This window comes from Phaethon aethereus (genome assembly GCF_964289735.1).
Source record: "Phaethon aethereus genome assembly, chromosome: 1".
In the NCBI taxonomy this organism is placed as follows: domain Eukaryota; kingdom Metazoa; phylum Chordata; class Aves; order Phaethontiformes; family Phaethontidae; genus Phaethon; species Phaethon aethereus.
In genome coordinates, this window is record NC_138575.1 from 64,749,483 (window position 1) to 64,770,970 (window position 21,488).

At 42.7% G+C, this 21,488-nt stretch overlaps 1 protein-coding gene across 1 annotated transcript; it reads right to left on the bottom strand.

Annotated features, from left to right (window-relative positions):
• Positions 1–1,454: 1,454 nt before the first annotated feature.
• SLC37A3 (solute carrier family 37 member 3) lies at positions 1,455–20,252 on the bottom strand (the record flags this gene model as incomplete). Its single annotated transcript, XM_082014312.1, has 14 exons — positions 1,455–1,547; positions 2,408–2,473; positions 4,227–4,378; positions 5,347–5,394; positions 7,341–7,442; positions 8,676–8,817; positions 11,341–11,522; positions 12,581–12,665; positions 13,809–13,905; positions 14,532–14,677; positions 15,926–16,009; positions 16,507–16,599; positions 19,092–19,206; positions 20,152–20,252. The coding sequence occupies 14 exons, from the start codon at positions 20,250–20,252 to the stop codon at positions 1,455–1,457; spliced, it is 1,506 nt and encodes a 501-aa protein (XP_081870438.1).
• Positions 20,253–21,488: the final 1,236 nt, after the last annotated feature.

Consider the following 21,488-nt stretch of genomic DNA (forward strand, 5'->3'; position numbering starts at 1 on the left):
CTTTTCCCACTTAAAAAGCTTCAAATTTTCATCTTCAAGAATTTTCCTGCTCCCCCATCCCCATCCAGGCATCACTAACTAGTTAGATTAAGTGTTTGGTCAGAAGCTCTGCTCATTACCACACACCTATTTTACAAGGAAACATCCCAAGGCCTAAGCAGAAAACAATTTGTTGAGAAGTTACTCAGCAATCTCATTAACATCACCAACAAACATTAGAGGTGCCAGTCAGTCACCCTGCTTACCACCGTACCGCAAAATACTCAAACGCAACCATAGTAAGTGCAGTCATGTGTTTCTAGTGCTGACTTGCATCTACCTTTCTCTTCAAGATACAACTCGAGCTTTAAAACCTTGGAGCTTGAGGTCCCCTATGCAGCCATAGGCAGAGGAGCATTTGGGAAGTCAGCAGCACTTGCTCGTTGATGCTACTCCACAAGTACGCTTCAGTCCCTGTCTGGAAGCCCGTGTCCGAGAGCAGCCAGGTCCCTTAAATTCCTTTCCATACTGGTTCTCCTTTGCTAGAGACAAGCAATTGCCCAGTGAGTATGAAAACAGTGACACCAGCTTTCTTCAGAGGGCCACCTGACAGTCCCATTTTGGTCAGTATTGATCAGAGTTCAAATAGCAAAGCAGTAGTGAAAGTATTTGTGTCCCATTACTGATCCCCAAAGCCGTTCAAGGATCCCTTAGACACAAAGGATCTATTAAGGCTTATTCTCAGAGATCACAGTAAAGTATTGCACACTCTTTGTCTGCTTAAATAGTTAAAAACTGAAATCTCATTTCCCAGAGATTAGTAATATTATTATTATTAAAAAATGCTAAAAACAAATATGGAGGTAACTTCTCCATGTGAACTTACTAGAATATGTGACAGTTATTAGCTCGGGATAGCAGAGGTCCGTCTGTGTGGAGATCTAGCAACAGCCTTTTTTAAACAACTGGACAGCGCAAATTCCAGATAATTAATTTTGCCCTTTCTAAACTGTAAAGTGATTGTAAATTTAGACTACCCATGAAATGCACTGTATGATTTCACCAGCACAACAGAGCATCACAATTCATTGCAAGACAGCCTCTCCACCGTCAGTTTTAAACAGTCGACCTTTGGTCAGGAGATCCAGAAATAAATAAGAAAGGGTATATAGCAGTGAGCCCACCCAACAGAAGACCCTTGTGTGACTGCTGACATGGAAGAGTCTGGTAGGCCAGAACAATCTGCCAGTCCTGTGGATTGTCTAGCTTAGGTCAGCAGCTCCATGATGCAGGTGGTCTCAGGACGGGCATTTGGTACTTCACTATTGAGCTCACAAAGGCAGGTCAATCAAGTCCTGCAGGGCCATTTTGAATTAGTCCAAACCTGGAGGATGTAAGAAGCAAGTCTCCCAGAGTTTTGATTAGTGTCCAGACTGTCAGGTCCATACAACAGTCCTTCCAGAGGCAAGCAGAAGTCACTCAGCCAGCATTCGCAGGCGCCGCTCATGCAGAAGCAATTTGATCTCCCTCACTATTAATGGTGAAATGAACAGGACTGTTGAACTCGTCTGTGAAAAGAAGCATATCCAGGACAATTAGCACAGAGCAACCATAGCTGCAGCCATCCCGCACTCCAATGTGCATTCAAGGCCTCCCCAGAAAGATACAGGCTAAGAGAAGCGATGACAAAGTGGCACAGCAGATGGAAGGACTGAGCTTGCAGGAAAGCTCATACGATTTCAGCTGTCATGATCTTCTCTTCATAAAGATGATGACCTTTTCACCTCCTCAACAGCCCTCCTCCTGGCCACCTCTGCTGCCTACCAAAGTGGCCTTTTCCCTTGTCAGCACAGATGCAAAGACTATTCCTGGCACTTCCAGCAGGGAAGAACAGGTGAACCATACAGCATTTACCACTGTGGCAATGCTGAGGAGGAGATCAGGGCCCGAATGGTCTTCTCCCCCAGTCGTATACCAGGGGAAGGCATTTTCATTTTAGTTTCAAGATCCTCATCATTCCTTCCACTAATCTTCAAGGGCTAACAAACAAGCAGCTTAACTTCATCTCCCTGAAAACATTAGGAACTACGTACCATGGAGATGAAGGAGGAAAAAGTCCTGCCTTGGAAGACAGTCAGGTGGTATGAGCTTTAGGAAATGCACACAGGTATTTTAAGGCAAGTATTTTTGTGCCTCTGCCACAATCTTAGTTCCTGTTGGCCAACAGGAACGTCAAGGATCCAAAAAATGAACCCAGTTGATTTAGACATCCTGAGGCAAAGGCACACCATAGATCACTTTGAGAATGGCATCAGAGTTCACAGCTGCTGCAAATAGATTGTGTCTAAGTCACAATTTTCATTCTGACAAAAACATTCTATTGCAAGTTGAACTTTGGCAAAGAATTTTTAAAAAGGAGATTTCTTACCATTAGAATAAAGAAATAGAACACCCACATCCATCCCAGGTTCTCCTGGATCAAAGACACTAGATACTAAAAAGAAAGGGGAAGAAGAAATTATTCAAACTGGGAAGATAAGCGTGACTTTCAGGCATTACTCTCTCATTTTCTAGAATTTGTGGGCTGTTAACACTCCATACAGAGCTGATCACAAAACCTTCCAGCTGATCTTTTCCTGTCAGAAGAGATGACTCAGGACAGCAGCCTTTCTGTATAAAACCCACAGTCTCAGCAAAGCAGAGATACCATCCTGAAGCTTTACAGTAACTCATAGTAGCATAAAGACAGAACTGAACTACGGTTTCAAACGGTGACAAATTGACTCCACTGAATACGAGGTTTTTGCACAGAACACTGGGCCGTAAGTGGATGTAAGTACCCTCAGAGAACTAAAAGCTTATAGAATGGCTTATAAATTACACAAGACGCATTTTCGAGAGCTGTGCAACCACTAACTACTTAACCCTTCATCGTAGGCAAGACACTTGAGACTACAGTCTGTTCTGAACTGCATCCCAGTTCAATAGTACTACACAGGCTACAGAAGAAAATGTATTCCCTGTTAGCAGATTTATATTCAGAAGCTGTACAAGAGCCTCCCTTCTTCACTACTGGGTATATTAGCACAAAACAGGATCTGAATTTCTAACATGTTCATTGTGCATTTGCTGTTATTCACACACCCCCAGAATGACATCATGGCTGTCTCTGGTGAAATAAATATAATGTTAGAATGGGAGGCAGGTGGAATTTTTCAGAACTAAAGACCCAATTTTTATGATGATGTAAGTTTGAATGGTATGTGTGGGGGAAGACAGAAACACTGTAGACAATGCAAGAAGAACACCGAGTGTAACCATGCACTTTAAGATGTCCACAAAGCACTTGTAATGTTCCACATTTCATGGAGCTAAGCAGCATCTTTCCTGTGAAATAGAGACTGAACGATTGTATTTATCAGGCAATCAATGGCACATACAAACCCAAATCCCTTTCCAGAAAGGAAACTTGTATGCCTTGCCTGCATCATTGGTATTTTACCCGTACTAGAGGACGCCTGGAATAAAACTGGCTCTGATCTTTCTACTAAATCCCCCCCTCCCCAAAGCACCTCTGTGTTCTTCCACATAGTTAACGCTTGTATTTGAGAAGAAAGAATGCCCCCAGTGGGCACACTGTCAGCTTCATTTTCTGTAACAGTCTAGTCTTCAGACTTCTGGCAGCATACTGTAAGGACTATCAAAGCAAGTGGTGCTGGATTTACAAGGTGTAAAAGACATCCATAGATAAAAAGGGGAACCGCAAATAAGAGCAAATTTTAAGTTACTTTATAAACACTGTAACATTCCTAATCGGTATTCTAATTTTACTCAGTTAATACAGGTAAACTTTTCTATAAGCAAAGGTTTTGCTATTACCTTTGAACAAAAAATCCCAAATAAACTTCAAAGTATTTTCTTTTCACTCTTTGTGAAGGTGACCTTTACTTGCTTTTTGGAGTTCAGGATATGAAAGCCTCTAAAATCCACTTGAATTATGAAAGTGCCATAACATTGGCACTATGAATACTTAGTTTAGTTCTTAATTAAATTGCTTCCACTGAAAGCTTAACACACACATGTTCCCTTAGTTCTTTCTGAAAGAAATAAGTGATTAAAAAAAAAACCCACCAAGCCTCTCTCTCTCTCTTCATGCAACTTTGGATTGAGGAATGAGCTAACATCTCTAACTACAACAGACTCTTTGCCGCCTTCCCCAGACCTCTAGTTTCCACTGGTAGCCTCACCTGGCCCACTGCAGCACCAATGCTGCCAGTTCCATCCACAATTCCTGTGACTGTTGCCAGAGCCTCGCTGCTGCCTTTCACCAGATCCTGGCGCCCCAGGTCAGCAGAAATTGCAGAACTGATCATGTTAGAAGGGCCTCCGATGAAAAATCCTGTAAGTGACAAGAAAACAGCCTTGGTACAAAACAAGCATGAGGACAGACTCTCAACAGAGCATCTTCAAAACACAGCTTTTCTACCATGCAAAGCTCAGGAAAAGGACTAAGTCTAGGGACTGTGATCACAGAATAACTGTAGGTAGAAGTGTATCCGCACAGCTGAAGCACAGGGCTGTGGCATACCTTGGGCACGTGGATTACACACACAGAAATTACCAACAAGCACATTTTCATCTAACAGCAAAAACGAGGTAATTCGCTGTGGCACACTCTACAAGAAGAGTCAGGATACACCAAACTGAATACAGAGAGCTACTTTTGAACAGCATGTATATACAAAACCTCAATATGAAGCAGATTTAAACACGCTTCTACTTTGGAGTAGTATACCCCCATGCTATTGCCTCAATCTCCAGGGACTGGTGAAGGAGATGGAAGGCAAAAAAAAAAAATCCAACAGGACAGAGTTCTGAAGTAGGAGTGTTTGAAAAGAAAGGCTCTGTTCATGCAGGCTAATCTTAATCCCATACACAGCATAGTATGTATGCTGCGTAGCATACAAAGCTTATGACCTCTCAGCACATAGGGCATTTGGGGTTCTGACAAACACCCTCAAATTTGAGCTGCAGCTCATGACTTTGTGATAGATATACTTCCTCAGATACCAGATCACTGCTAGGTATTTTGGCATAAATCCATCCTCATCATACTGAGCCAAGGCAGACCCCTTTAGTTCCAAGCCATTATTCTATACAGTCTATATTCTACAACTCTCTCTAAGAAGGCAGTTTTCCTACAGCTGTATTCCAAAAGTAACAGAAATTGGGCCCCAGCTTTTACTCTTTCTGCAAAGCCAGCAGAGATGGCAGCACACAAATACATTACCACCACCTGAGGCTGGTGTTACGGATTTTTCTACAATGTATGTATAGGTCTACTAGCACAACAGTAGCATTTGATACCTGTAATTGCCATGATCACAGCATTGATAGGTTTGCTGTTTGGAGAACCTGCAAGAGAAAGATCAGATGAGTGTAAATAAAACAAATTAACTTGAGAAAGCCTTCTTTCTCAGGACCAGAAAGAAGCATGCAAACATCCAGTTTGAACTGCTGCTCAATTAGCTACATAGTGACAACAATAACTGCTATTTGACTAGAGACTCCTACAGAGATTAGTCTTACTGCAAAGGCATTTAGAGACTAAAGACCTCAAAGTTTCCCAACAGCACTTTACAGTAGAAAAGTCACCTTTGCCATTAAAATCTTGTACCTTATTTCTGTATCAGATTTGACTGGCTCTAGGTTCCAGCCCTTGCTATGCCTCTTTCTATGGCATAGAGCTTGCATTTACCCTCCTCAAAAGTCCATTTAAATAGTAACAGAATACTCCTGTCTCTCTGGGGAAGCTAGACTCTACTCAATCTCTACCACCATAAAGTATTCAGCACTTGAATCACCCTTCCACTCGTTCTGAATTTTCAAAAATCTTTCAAACACAGAGGTTATCTGGAGAGGGTCATCTAGCAACTGCCTAAACACTGCTGCACAATAAAGTAAAAAATGCACAAACCCCATATCTTCACTCCTCCTTACAAAGCCATGCTTGAGTACCTACAGGGTCTGCTTGCCTTTCCAGGAATAGCACCACACTGTGTACACGCAGCTGGTTTTCCATTACAGCCTCTCAGCGCTTTTCAGGCACTGCTTTCCCCAATACCTCACTTCCAGGCATCGCCCAAATTCCTTACTCACTGCTTCAACTTAAGGCTCACACATGGTCAAGTTACCATGCATAAGGCAAGTTGCAGCCCTCTTCGCATATTTTCAGGCCATTATTACTCTTATGTATAACATGTTATGAGCATGAAAAGGTTTCCTGGTTTGGTTGATGGAAATTTAATTATCACACTGCAGTAACTTTCACCCACCTTAAATTGCCCATCTCAGCCTTCTGCACCTAGCTGGACAAGACACTTGGACCTCCGGCTGCTCTGCTATCTAGAACAAACTTCAAACTTTGCCAGCAATAATTTTATATTTGCTTCCAATTCACTTTTGAAAGTAATGAGTTAGCACAAGAGCCTACAAAACTCCACCGAACTCCACCAAACCCAGTCCTTGCTATTTAATGATTATACCTTATTGACCTTACTCTGAGACCTTCTGAGTAAGCCAGCATGCTTCTGAAAGGCACACTTTACTGTTTGCATCCAGCTCTGGCAGCTATTTCTGTCCACAGATCTCAAAGTGCTCTATAAACGCCAGTCTGTATCGCCACCCCATTTTGGAGGAAGAGACAGAGAAGGGAAATTACATCTCAGTGAGTTAAAGCACTCTGGTACCATAGGACACCATGTCTGAAGACACAAAACTGTTACCCTTAGAAGAGCTTCACAGATGTTTCATGGAAATGAGATCTGCCTGCCTCCTACTCAGTTTTCCTGACAGATTCCTTTCAATAACCAATCACCGAGACCTGTTATCTATTATAAAAGAGGCAGAAACTCTTCAATTTCACCACTTAGAGAAGCGTAAGTGGTGAAGTCCAAGAGCTTCTGCCTCTTTGTAGTGTACATATACTCCAGCACAGATACACCCCCAGATTCTCTTTCCTCTTACTATGGGGATGCACCTGAGATTTCCTGCTCTGCCAGTTGTGGTGTTGATACAATGACAATGCCAAAAATCTCACTGACACTGGAGAAGAATCAGTAGCATAACTCACCAGTACAGGGAAATCCAACCACTCAGCTAATTCTTTTCCACCTCATTAACCAGAGAACAGATTTCTTTCTGTGCAGTGTCACACTTCAGGCAAAACAGACCAAAAGGCATCATCCTAATCCAGAAGCAGTTTCAAGACCAGAAAACATGATTAGACCAGGCTGTGCTCTGGTTCTCTCTAAGAGGTACCGAATTAACCGCTTACCACTGCGCAGCAAAAGCATACTCACGGCTGTATCCAAAAAGAGAGCCTACAGCAAAAAGCAGGCTAATTGCTAGCACTGGGGCTCTCTTCTGTAGCACATCAGAAATCAAGCCCTGGATAGTCCCACCTGCAAAAAAAGAAAAACATCATCAGGCTCAGGTTGCTAACACCTTGAACAAAACTCATTTCACCGAGTGCAGTGGCCTCTTGCCTTCTCATCAATACACATTCTCTCTAAAATCCTGAAAACTAAGTCTCCTGCCCTTACTGCCCCAGACACAGAGAAACAGTAAACTCAAGTGGCTCAGACAGAGCACGGAAAACTGCTCATACAGCTTTCCCAGAATTTTGTTACTACTTTCTTTCTGGCACGCAACTAGCCAATGCTCCTTTCCTTTTCCTTCCCCTATAGGATCATCATAGCTCTAGGATCACCACAACTCTGGATGTAAGCAAGCTTAACATTGTGGCTGGTTTCTTTAACAGAAAGCACAGGAAAAGGCAGTTCTTTTTCACAGGGAAAGCTTTAGCACACAGGGGCCTCGCATTCCCCGCTGTCTCACCTACTTAGGGTAGGTGCAACTAATTGCAACAAATGCCAATAGCTGATAAAAGTCACCTTATGTATCATTGCTACCTCTGTAGGAATGGCTCTGCTGGTAAAAAAACAGAACATTGAGAAAGCCTTACATAGAAAAGGCCACAGAGGCAAAAAAAACCTGACCCTGAACAGACCAAAACAAGGATATCTATTCTAGGAAAGCTAACTGGACAAGGTAATAAAGCAAGAAACCGAGCACAGGAGAGTGGAAATCTAAACACATATACAATATGTTCTTTATTCTGGAGGAACAGGGTCAGATTTTGCAGCCAGCAGAAACAAGTGCAATTACATTTTTTTTCTGAATATAACATACTTGTGCCTACTTTGCTGAGATCTGCGACAAGTCTGTTCTCAAAATTACAGGATAGAAGGGACAGTACAGAACTCGGTAAGTTCAGATATAAACTCTCCCTCAAGGGTACCTGTCAGAAAGCAAGTAGCAAGCAGCAGGGACACCACTTTGTACATGGCACTTTTCAAGAAGTCCTAATGAGTAAAGAAAAATGTCCAAGAATACAATAGTGTCCTTTACATTTTATGTAAACTCTTTAGGGGGCTCACATACTCTGTGTTTTAGAAAAAAACCAAAACAACAACAAAACAGCCAAGCAGCCACATACATAACTAGACTTTTTATATATTCAGTAAACAGCTAGATCTCACTGAACATGACTGTTCTGAGCTCCTTTTACTGTCTTACATTTTCAAACACTAGCAGGGCAACTGCAGGAAGGTATCACTCACTTGTTTACTCACCTATGATTCCTCCCACGTCATACCAGATTGAGAGCTGGTCAGCTTCTGCTTCCTTCCATCCAAAGTTGTTGCTGAGGTAGAAGGGCAGCCAGAAGAAGAAGGAGTAATTCACCAGTTTCAAGCAGGCATAGGCCAAAGAGTACTGGAACAAAGAGAGGGCCAGCAAGCAGTTAGCAACTTGAGAAATGCAAACAGTGTTTCTGCTTCTTTCCATAAAGCTCTGCATCCAGCTAAAGCTTTCAGGGGGAAGCGCTTCTGCATTTCATGTAAGAAGGCAGCATTATGAAAGCTTAATGCTGAACACCAAAGGGAACCCAGGAATACAAAAATCACTGTCAAGAAGGTTATTTTCTTTTCACTGAATACAATGGGTTAAAACAACTTTCAGTGTAATCTTGAGAGGAAATGACACCAGGCTTCAAAAAAATGAAAGAAATCTAATTCACCTTCCGAAGAAGGGGGGAGACAACCATGTGACACAAAACAAGCTCGAAATTTAGTCATCTGTGCATCATGCTGAGAAAAGTTATGTGAAGTAGTTCTGCGCTATCTTTTGCTGCTCAGAAAGCTCATCTCTTTACAGCACCAGAAGAGAAAGCCTTGTTCATAAACCCCAGGCAGGTATTCCAGGACACAAGATAAAAGGTTAAAAAAGCTAAGCATATGCTTCCAAACCCAACAGCTGAGACAACCTCCTGCTTCTGGCTGCTGTGCTCAAGTTCTCCTTAGCTAGCAGGAGCTCTCCTTCTTTAGCACTTTCATGTGTGCGGCAAAGATCTGTTCCCTGGGACTGCTGGCTCAGCATGCAGAGGGACGAGGCACAGTATTTCAGTAAGGCCTCCTGATAAACACTGACACAGTAGTTCAAGGAACCCATATTTGAAGAGGTAAACAAGGATGAAGGCAGAAAAAACAACCTGTTAGAATCACAGCTTTTGAGATTATAAGTACACATTTGTCTTTGAGTTTTGAAAAGCAGATCTTTTTATATATTAAACTGCACAAAATCACCTCTTCTGAATTTGTATTATTTTAATAGATACATCCTTTTTAGCTGCATTATTAATGCTTTTTCACTCTTACAGGACACAAACTAATCTCCACCATACATGTAAGACACAGGGATGTTTGGTAGAGTTTTCCTGCCTCTGGGTATGAAAAGTGCACTGTACAAAGCAATGTTTATTGCAACATGCTTAGAAACTGTCTACCAGATTGAGTGATTAAACATTGAATTTCTAGAGGTTCAGGGGAAAGCTGTCTGTACTAAAGCTCTTCCATCATATCAAGCAGCAGGAAAAGAGAGGAACTACAGAAAAAATGTCAAATAGTGTCTTTGTAGAATCTTGACATGGCTTTGGAGGTTGTCTCGCTCGGTATTTGGTCTCTCACTGATCTCACATAGTGTCCTGGTTTGGCTGGGCACTGATCTGACATCAAAACAAAACTCACAGATCCAGGCGTTCATGTTGCTGGGTTAATGCACAGAACACGTCCTCAAAATCCCAAGTACAGAAACAGCAACATCAGTTGTATAGTACCTCCTTATGTTCTGGCCAATGAAAAAAAGTCACACATCAACTGAGGCAGCTTCCACCATTAAGAAATTTTGCCTGAAGGTTCTTTGTACATCAGCCCATTCTTAGCACCACCAAAACCGAGCCATAATTGATACAGCATTTAGCCATATTAGTAAAGAACTCGAGATGCATACGCTTTCTTTGCCATCCCTGAACCAAGGTCTTAATAACAGAACTGTGGTTGTCCCACACTCCAAACACCGACAATCCCCCCACCCCTTCTAGATTTTGTGTTGCCTTAGTCACAACCACCAACCGCTTTACTAATTAAGGGTATCTGACAATACCATCCATTCAGTAGTTCTGCTTCATGTTCAAATCCAGATAGTTCACACTGCATTACTGAGCCAGCTACCCTGCCCCCTTTCTTCTACTGGTTCTAGAATTCAGCCCACTGACACAGAAAGTTAACGTTGTTTTTTAATGGCAGGTTAATTTTTCAGCTGAACCAAAACCATGAAGTGGACAATACTGCTGATGCAGAAGTACAAGTTCTCACACAAGGGACAGGATGAGGATATGTGGAAACTGCATCACCAGGCCTCGTTTCCAGTTGTTTATAAAAAAACTGCCTACTTTGCCACATGCTACATCATGCTGATTAAGGCTTTTTGGGCCAGCTTTCTGCTTTAAGGCAACTAAAAAAACCAAACCCCAGTATTGGTGCCACAGAGTTCTGTGTGATGCTCAGCTAGCAGTGAGAATCCCATTCCTCAAGGCAGCGTTGCTACATTACCAAGAAAGCATCCTACAGCCACCTTCGCTCATGGCCTCCCTTCTAAATTCAGCAGCAAGAAGGGCAGGATCTCTGCTGTCCTTAGTTGGCTCATTACATGCACTAAATGAAACAGGAGTCCAACGGGAAGAGCAACATGCAACCTCACACCTGGACAGTGTTATAACCCATGTGCACAAGGATAACAGTCCCAGCCCCAAGGTTTTAACAGCATAAGAAGTCAGATATCAATAACTACAACACATGGTCAACATATTAACAATGATGTCAACAAATGCTGACAACACAAAAATTCAGCTTTATGTTTAACATCATAAGTCAGATCTCACTCAAGAATCTGTGTCCTCACCAGTACAACACCTGGAAGGCAACAAGCCTGGAAAAAGCCAATGGCCTTTGGCTGGTTGTCAGTGTCAGTTGCTTGAATAGAGTAATTCCGGTCATCATCATCTGCATCATCATTGCCCATTAAAGGTCTGTTGGCATCTTCCTCCATGCTGCCATCTTCGTCTGCTCCAAGCTCAGGGAGGCCTAAGTGTTACAAGGGATATGCAACAGGAAAAACGGATCACAGCCTGTTCACCCTCTCCCCACTCTAAAGCTACACTCACTTCTTTTAAGCAATTCTCCCTTCTAGCAATTCCTTTGCTCTCCCATACCTCCATCCTCCTTTGGCTTAGAAACTCTTCTAGATGGTGTTCTGCAGTGTCGCCAGTTTCTACCCTTTGTCTTCTAGCGCTCTCGAAAATATTCTGTCTGATCCTGGCGTCGGCTTTGTCTGTTCTGAGTGTCTGGCCATTAGTTGGAAGACACAATAAATTAGTGCATTTCCCCCCTTATTTAGTGGTTGGGATCCTGGGACCTGGCTCCCAGGTACCAGTTCCCTTGAGTGGGGAGGCTGAGTGTACCAGCAACTACTCAGACAGCTGCTGCCAGTTAACGCCTCTGCTGGAACGGAAACCCTAGGAACTGCACTGCGGTTTCTGGGCTGCTGAGTGCTCTTATGAGCACTTTATGGTAGCTTTAGTGCTACCAACTTTATAGCCTTTGCAGGCACCTGGGAAACCTCCTCCATGCCCTGTCAAAGCCCAAAAGTTCTTTTGTTTTCCTGTTATGCCTACCATCATCTCGGAGAAGGACCACATCCAACCGGAGAGCTATTTAACAGGCTGTGGGAGACATGCAGATGAAAAGTGCTTTCCCTTCCCACTGCACAGTTAAGGCTGGCCACAGTTTTCTCCTACAATAGCCAGTTATCAGTTTGCCTGCTGTTTCTTTTAAAAAATACTGATTTTCCAGGTGAAGAAAAACTGATAATTAGGCACATCCTAATGGAGATGTTAGCTCCAGGCTGCTTTATTTTTCTTTTTAAAATATCCAGACCCTATACACATGATGCATGGTGGCATTTAGTGTGATCTTGGAGAGTAAAGCATCTGCTCCATTAAATACACTAAAGTGCAACACCATTTTATAATATCCCTGAGAATAAGTGCTGTCAGAACGAGCAGTACTTGTAGTACCACATGGGAAGGTGCAGATCTGCTTTCCATGAAGTGACTGAAATGCTACAGCCCTCTTCTACTTACCCACTTCCTTTGGTGATGTCAGGAGCCCAAAGAAGACAATGACTCCTCCAGCAAACTGTACTGAGGCAGTCACCAAGAACGCATACTGAAGATAAATAAGATTATTTTTTAAAAACAGAAGATAAATAAAAGATTATTTTTAAAACACTAAGTCATATAGACTTCCCTGACTAACAAGAGTTTTCTTTACATTCCAACCTTGTCAGAGAGTAAACACAGCTACAACAACCCAGACTACATCCATAAAGCTCAGAAACAAGTACATCTGCATCTCCTGAACAGACTTGGTTCTATCTAGGCTGAAAGACCACATTGAAACAGCTGTTTTAGTGTATTGAGGTGACAGCAGTGAGGAAGGAGCTCACCCAATGCAACCACAGATCCAGCTATATTGGAACGGACTGCTCAAAGAAGAGTCAAACACCAAATTCAGACCAGGCTGCTCAGGGTTTTGTTCAATCAGGTCTTGAAATCCTCCAAAGACAGATCCTCCAGGCTCTGGCCCCTTGTTCCAATGCTTAACTAACTTCATAGTGAAACAGTTTTCCAAACATCCAGTGGGAACCATCCCTGCTTCACTTTATATCCACTGCTTTTTAGCGCTCTCACCATGCAACCCAGGAAAGAGCCTGGCTCTGATTTCTCGTCAGTCTTCTCACAGGCTTTGGAAGGATGCTATCTGGTACCCTAAGCCTCCTCATCTCCAGAGTGACCAGCTCAGCTCCGTTAGCCTGTCCTTGTAGGTCACGCACTGCAAGACACGCTGCTTCATTTACATTCCTTGTATTCCATTGCCTGCCTGCCTGCCACATTACAGCAACATAGCATGTGCCTGGCCTCTTCCCAGTTATAGAAGCTAAGCCTCCATGCCTGTTAGAACCTCACCACTATTCAGCAGCACTGACTTCAGTTAAGTGAGAACCTGTGATAGATAATTCTGAAAAGCACTTTAAGCCACTCAAATCAGAAGAGGGTACACTATGACATCAGGGCTCTTCAACAACATCAGTCCTCTTTACAGAGAAGTCTCAGGCTCCTTTCTTCCAACTTGGAAGGGTCAGGAAAGGAACTCTATTTCTATTCTGCCTACTGCTTGATACCACAGAATTCAGGAAAATGAAACTGGACACTCTGAGCCCATTAACTCTCAGAAACAGGATAAGAAACTTGTCTCTCATAACCCAATCAGACATGCAGTCCTAGCTAGAAGCCAGACAGCAATACCTACCTCATAGCCGTATTTGAGAACACAGGAGGCAAGGAATGCCCCAAGGATGTTTCCCACAGATGCACAGGCACTCCAGAGTCCAAACACAAAACCTCTCCTGCAGAAGGGGAAGAAAATTTGAAAAAGGCAATGCAGGGAGAGGTGGCATTAGGAGCAAAACAAAGATACAACATTCAAGTGAACTTTATTCATAAGTTACAGCATTCTCTCAGTTCACTTCAAAGAGACTCAAAGGTCACTTAAAACAAAACACAGAATAACTTGGGGCTACCAAACAGATAAGTGAGGAATGTTCTGTTCTGAAACACCTGTGTTACAGCAGAGGTGAGCTGGGAACAACAGTGTTACAAGCTATGGCTAGAGCTCATCTGCAGTATCCCAAAGTGCCAGAGTTGAACCTACAAGGAGTCAGTTTCCATTCCATCTCTTCAGTGGTAAGTAGACAGAAACAGGTTTTCCAGTGGCATGAAAATTCAAATTCAGCCGCTCTGCCCTATGGGACTTTTGAAGTTTGAACCTGTGCCTTTAAAACACACAATTGTGTTCACACCAAAATGTTTTCTGTTGCTCCAGAAAAAAAAAGAGATAATAGTAACAAGTAAGGCATATTTCATCACACATAACTTTCTGACCTAACAGTTGGCCTTTTTGGTTTGAGACTTTCAGCTCAATCTGCTACTCAGCAAGCCAGCTAAGTGAGTCACTGAAGAAAACTCAACTTACCCAGCTTTTCCAAACCAATTGCCCATGACAGCAACCACACAGGGCCAACCAGTGGACTGCAGCAAGCCATTCACAACCCAGAGACAGCAGTAGAACCACTTGTTGTAGAAATGCAACCATTCTGTGAGTGTGCCAAAGAAGAATACCTAGAGAAGAGGGTGAAAGGGGAAAAAAAAAAAGACAAAAAAAAAAACCCACACAAAACAAACAAACAAACAAAAAACCCCCCACAAAACAGAGAAGAAACCCTGATGCTGAAAGCCAGGCAGGAGTGGGGTCCTAAGCAAGAAATAACATTTTAGGGAGAAGGTCCCCCACAGGGGCCAGGCCAGAGGCAAGCCTGGCATTGTTTAAGGAACAGCTCAGAGCTAACAGCACCCTCTGCCGAGACACCACAGCACTGACTGTGAAGCCCAAACAACTCCAGAGACAAATGTGCCGTCATGGCACTTCCACTCCAAAAGACTTATCTTCGTAAACAGCTCAGTTGTAACAGGACAGGAGAAGAAAGAGACAAATACTTTCAGTAACAATACTAAAAACACAGTAGCCTCTTCATCTGCTGTTCTACTGACATCCCAATCCACAAGGCTCTATGCCAACACAAAACCCTCAAGCAGTCGTTTATCTTAGCAAAATTTAACATAAACATTACAGCCAGGTCTCAGATTACTAAGAGCCCTAACCCAAACTAGCCAAAATAAACACACTTTGTGGCACACTGTGCTTGATACATGTTTGTGGTCATGTGTTTCCAGAACACCAATAGGCCATAGTGGGCTTTGTAGCCGCTGGGTAAATCAAAAGCACTCCACACATTTTACCACTACTTTAATAACCAGAAAACCACAATGAGATAAAACTGATTCACACTTATCTGCAGTGGCTTGAACCTCAAGAACCCTTTTGTTTTAAGCAGACATTCTTTTTTGACACATGCACTCTGAGCAATTACAAAATAAGTAAATGAATGCTTAGTATTGTTAGCATGTCCTTTAAAAGAAGGAGCAAAGATTGCATTTGGAAGCACAAGCCTTGATGACAACATATGTGGGCTGGCAGAACATTTATAATACAAAACAGTCCCAAAAAGTCCAAATACACCGATCTTGTACAAGTCTCTAGACAGTGCCTCTTAGGCATTTCCTTCTCACACAGTATCCATAAATAGGTATTTCAGGAAGAGGTGAGTCATCTAGCATAGTTCTGTGCTTTAGACAATGCAATAAGTGCATCTAGGACAATGTTTTACATGCAGACTTTGAGACCACTGAGGTACAGCTACAGCTCATGGGCAGATGCAGACAGAAACAGCGCCTCTTCTCCTCTAAAGTAAAACCCTATCCAGAACCCTAAGAGAGATTTCTGAATCACACTAGTATGTTCCGACTTACCACCAGAGCAGAGGAACACATGCCAAAAGACAAAACCCAGCGTAAATTCAGGCGATCCCCAACTATGCCACTGACAAAGAGACCCTGAGAAGAAAACACAGCATTAAATAAAGCCACAAGATTTGCATGTGTTATCTGTAAGAATTAAAGTGATGTAGAAAGGTCAAGCTGATCCAAATGTTGTTGTTATACCAACTCACCGTTTCATTCTAACCACTTCTGCCACCAAAGAAACCCTGCTCATAGTTGTTCATTAAATTTCTTATTATCAAAAAATTCAGCTGAGAACTCTCGGAGAGCTAGAACTAGCCCTCCCACCCACTGGTGACAGGGGTGTGAGAAATTCTGAAATGATAGCAGTTCTCTTGCATTTGTTAATGAGCATCTTCACATGGGTGACAGGCATGGGCAGAATTAACAAAAATTGAAGGGAAAAAATCTGCTCCTGAACTAAGCTTTCTAACTGGATTAGTGCTAGGCAAGTCCAAGAAGATGATCCTGTTCATCCGCTCCAAATGTGGGTGTGATCATCCCGATAAGATTCGACCAAAGCTTAGCAGCTTTGGGTTAGTTTTACTCACCATAGCATAGGAAAACAAAAAGATAGTGTCCAATGTCCCCAAGAAGAGAGTTGCTTCTTCTGCATTTGGAAATAAATGGCTGCTGTTCCAGAGCTACAAAGAGAAAATTTTAACAGGTAAACAGGGAGAGGCATAGCGCATTCTACTCTTTTTCAATGGAAACCCCAACTCTAAAGCAGAACAGCATCTGGCCCCAGCAACCTCCCATTCCTCCAACACTTTAATTATCAAATAAAGAACAATTCTGGCATTATCTACTGCAGAAAATGCCCGCTGCTACTTTGTTTCTAAAGGGCAAGCTAGCAAATGAGAAGTTAGAAGTGCTCATTCCACCTGGATCAAGACAAGTGACTGGCAAAACAAACCCTACTTCTAACAAGCACGCAACTGTTAACTTCTTACACAGAAACACTGATGAGCACCTTAATGAATAATAGAATAAAGGCATATTCTGTTTTATGTGCAGTGTCTCTTCTGTACTTATCTTGCCGTCTTCACTAAATGAATAATTCCCTTAAAGTATTTGTGGCAGCAACCATAATAACAAATGACAGACCACAAACAGAAAAGAAACACAAAAGGAACAAGGGGAAGAAATATACTCGTTGGAAACTATTTACAATGAACTCCAGTCACTAATGTTGTTATTTTTCGTGCTTACCCTGAGTTTCACTTTACTTTAAATGTGATCAAAAAGAAGAGAAAAAGACTCAGTTGTCCCCAAAGTATGATTAGTGACATCATCTGAAAAAAGCAAACTTTGAGGATGACTTGAAGAACAAATAAAGTTAATCGGGACAAACTCTTCTTCCCTCCCTGCCATGCCTCCATTAGAAAATGAACAAATAAACCCAATCCAAACCTGACCTATGGATGTGCCCGACTCAAATATCATCAGTTTAGTTTGATTTTACTTCTCCAGGAGAGCATCCCATACAGACAGCACTAATCACACATCCGCTTAGTTTAAAAGATATAACATTGGTAAGGCCTACCGACACAGCTTCTGCTTAAGTCTCATGTGTCCAAGAAAAATAATAAATCCTTTAAAAAAATACTTTTTTCCACTTGAGGCCACCAATACCTACTTACATCAGTAGCTTTCAGTTTTAACCAGAGATTTCTGGAGGTCTACAAGCTATTCAGAGTCTTAGAAAGGTAAGAGAATCAAATCTTTCGTCATTAGGCTTAAATTCATTAAACAACCTCCACAGAACTCACAAATCTTTAAAGGCTGCAAAGTATAGATCTGTAAGTTGTCCTTCTAATAAAATAATGTTACGGCCTACTCACAAAACAATCACAAAAAATTTTGTTATACTTTAAAAAAAGTATTTTTAGGTATAAAAATAAAGAACAACTGTAGTTAAAAAGATATTCCAAAGTTCAAAACTGATAGCATGTGACTTCTCTGTTCACGTCCTTAATCTGTTCTATCAATTTCCCAAAATGCACTTTACTGTTAACTGACCAATTAATTGATACCAAAAGGACCATTTTGACCATTTTTCTTGATCAGACACATACACCTCAACATCCAGCAAACACTAAATCATCTATATAAAAAAAAAAAAAAAAGATGAAAACAGCTTCCAAAATATACTAGTTGTTTGAATGTCAGTTAAGGAACTAAACACCTTGTAGTTGATTTTAACACCCCTGAGATGCTCACTCCTTTTTGCCATACTATAAAAGCCTGAACACATTACAGGCCCAATTTACCGTTTTTGCTTATCACAAAAAGTCAACATTTATAATCCCTCAGTCAAATGTTCCCTGCTCTAATAGATCTCGTGGCCTGCAACCAAGCTGTTAACGTAAGATTCCTTCCACTACTCAAAAGCATCGGGACAAGCCACTGCTAAAAACAAGCATGCCCCTAAAAGGACTATGGGTAGGAGGCAGGAGCTAGTTCTTGCATTCCCCTTTGTGAGGTGCAAGCAGTATACAACTTCCTTTTCTGCAAGCAAACACCGCCAAAACTCCCATCCCTTTCACTGAAGCTAGGGTTTTACAGACAAGGATGTTGAGCATTTTTGCTGGATGTACTGGATGTTGAGCATTTTTGGAAATCAGACCTTTTAGATGCATGATAAAATGTCATTCTTCAGTATCAATTTAGGATAAGCAGCTAGTACTTTCAGATAGCTTTCTTCTCTTCTACTTTCGCTGTCCTTTTAACAAGGTGGCAGCAGCAGCACCGCCACAAAGCCACAGTCAGGGTTTTACTCTGTAAGCCCAATAATGGTGGTTGTTTATTGCCTCTGACACTTCAGAGGTAGGGTCCCTCTTTCGCCCTACTCCCCCACCTCTGTGCTGCTGGCTACTACAGAGACTCTCCTGGGGTCCCCATTTCCATTGGGATACTGTAACTTCTTGAGAAGTTTCTCTCTGGGGACCACTAGGAAAGATTTCACCATCACCTGATGGTCCAGAAAACTACAATGCAGACACCTGAAGTTCCTGCTTACATTCTGAGAAGTGTCCCTTGATGAACACTTAAAGGGGCCTCTTCAGCACCACAGGTTCAGCATATTGGAAATTACTGATCTTTCTTTGCACTTGTCTATCCCTTGAGCCCTTACCTCATATGGCCAAAGCTCAGGGGCCGTGCTGTTTAGGCAGAAGGGAGTCCATTGGCTGGAAATGCTGACTTTGACATTACTGAACGTCTTCCTGGAAGCATGGAGCAGGGAATAACTGCCAGAAAACAGACAAGCACAGGTTGGACCAAATGTCTCTGGAGGACAAGTGGGAAAGGGTGGGACTCAAAATACAGATATATGTTGTCTAAGCAGGCAGCATAACAGAAGTTTTGGAGATAGTAGCCAGCAACAGGAACGCCCAAACTATGGACAGACACACTGATTGCAGTGGGAAGTTGTTAAAATAGGTCTTGACTGGAAAGGATCTCCTTTTATTTTCAAAAGAGGAGATGACTGTGCAACAACAATTAGGTACCTCAGAAAAAAAAAGAGAAAAGAGAAGACGCACTCATCTGGCTAACTACCATTACAAGTGCTCTTCCAGAGACAGATTAGGTATCAGTGGCAGTATTGCTGTGAAGATCAAAGGATATCTGCGAGCCAAAGTTTGTAAGGAGACACAGTATGATATTCCAGTTGTTGTCAGCTGGTATAACAGACAAGCTTTCAACAAATCTAGTAGACCTTCAGATCTGAAGCAGTGACCTCTCTGTTCTAGAAGCCTGTCCACCCTCTGCAAACAGCACTTTCGGGAGAGAAGAGGACCCCAGAAGCAACAACAGCATGTTCCATCAGTCAGAATGGGCATTAGAGTTCTGAGCATCAGGGTTTGCTTCCTTCCTCGTTTCAGCCAGTTCCTCCCCACACCCACCCACATTTGCCCTGCTGCAGCAGACTGCAGCCAGCTTGGCACAGTCACCCTCACCTCTGGTGCAAGCCCCGTTTGTGGTTGGATTCCCCAGGGGCATAGCACACTTTGCTCCACTACTGCGTGACTCCCAGACCTCTTGGTACTACTAGCTTTTCAGTTTGTTTTCAAGGCTCACAGCCAAAGGTGAAGACTATTTCCCTACCTTCATTCTCCTTCTTTGGACATGCCCTCATCTCCCCAAATCCAGTGAGATGAACATTTCTCTGTGCAGAGATACACTCAACCTACCTGAAGAAGGTCAGCAGGAACACAACAATATGATGGTGGGTGCAATGGGACACAAGGCCTTTGTTTGCAGGCTGCCTCCATAAGCTTCCAGGCAAAGCCATCCTCCTGGAAGACCTACTCCTGCTCCTGCCCTTGGCCACAAAGGCTGGATGGTGCTTAGGTCATTTTTCTTCTCACTTAATCAGAAGAAGGTGGGAAGAGAAGAAAAAAAGAGAACATATTTGAATTAAAACACACATATAAAATACAGCTGTGTTCCCCAAACAGCTGGAACGCATCAGGAACGACTCTATGCCATTCCTTCACAATTTGTTTCACATCACTACCCATCTCATCATCTGTACATTCCTTGACACCTTCTATGCCCAGAAATGTCTTTTTACTCCCATTCACCCAGTACCCCCATGGTTATCCTCCAACCCACTTCTTTTTTGTTCCACTCCTACCAGATGCCTCTTCGGTGCCTATCACTAAAGGAGTTCCCCCAGGATCTACCAACTTCCAGTGGTCCCATGTTAAAGACCATTCTGCACCTTTTACATACACAGTACACTACAGAGTGGTCACAAACAAGCTAACTTTCCACTGCTACCTGGCTGGCTGTCGACTGAACAGCATTTGGTTACTGGTGGGGAATGGTTTTGGATCTAACTGCCTCTAAGATGTTGTTGAAAGAATGTACTCAAGAGTGGACTTGCACAGCTGGAAAAAAGAAAGTAACTGTGAGGACAGTGCTGAAATCCAACAGATAGACCCCTGCCTATTTGTTTTTGAGCCCTACATTATAGCTCCATCTGTCACTAACTCATTAGTACACCATGTGGCAAGTCATACTTTCCTGTCCGTACCTGTAGGGCATGGGTGACATCTGCCTAAACTTCTAGATACCAGATATTATCAGCACTGAGGAAAGGCTACGACAGACACACGTTTCTTAGTGCTGGCTCATGACACACTACTCCACTCCCCCAGCTGTGCTGGCGTGGCTGAGGGGCTGTTTCTGCAAACTGAGTCTGGGAAAAGACCCTGCTGGGCAGCAAGGTGGCGAATCTCTCTCCACACTTCCCATTTGTTTTTTTGGCAGGGATCTTTTCGAACAGATTTCCCTGCCACAGCTCACAAAGCAGCTACACAAACACTTGCGTCCCTGCCACAGAGAGGGCAGTGCAAAGATACGCTGTATACTGATGTTGCTGCTGAAGGCAGAACTTGATTCTGTTCACGCTAGTTGGCTTAAAGCAACTAGATAAATCGGTTTGTGGGAGCTGCACCATCAAAAGACATTCAAACACCACACACATTCTGAACGCTGAGGAGAGGTAAAATAAGCCACCACC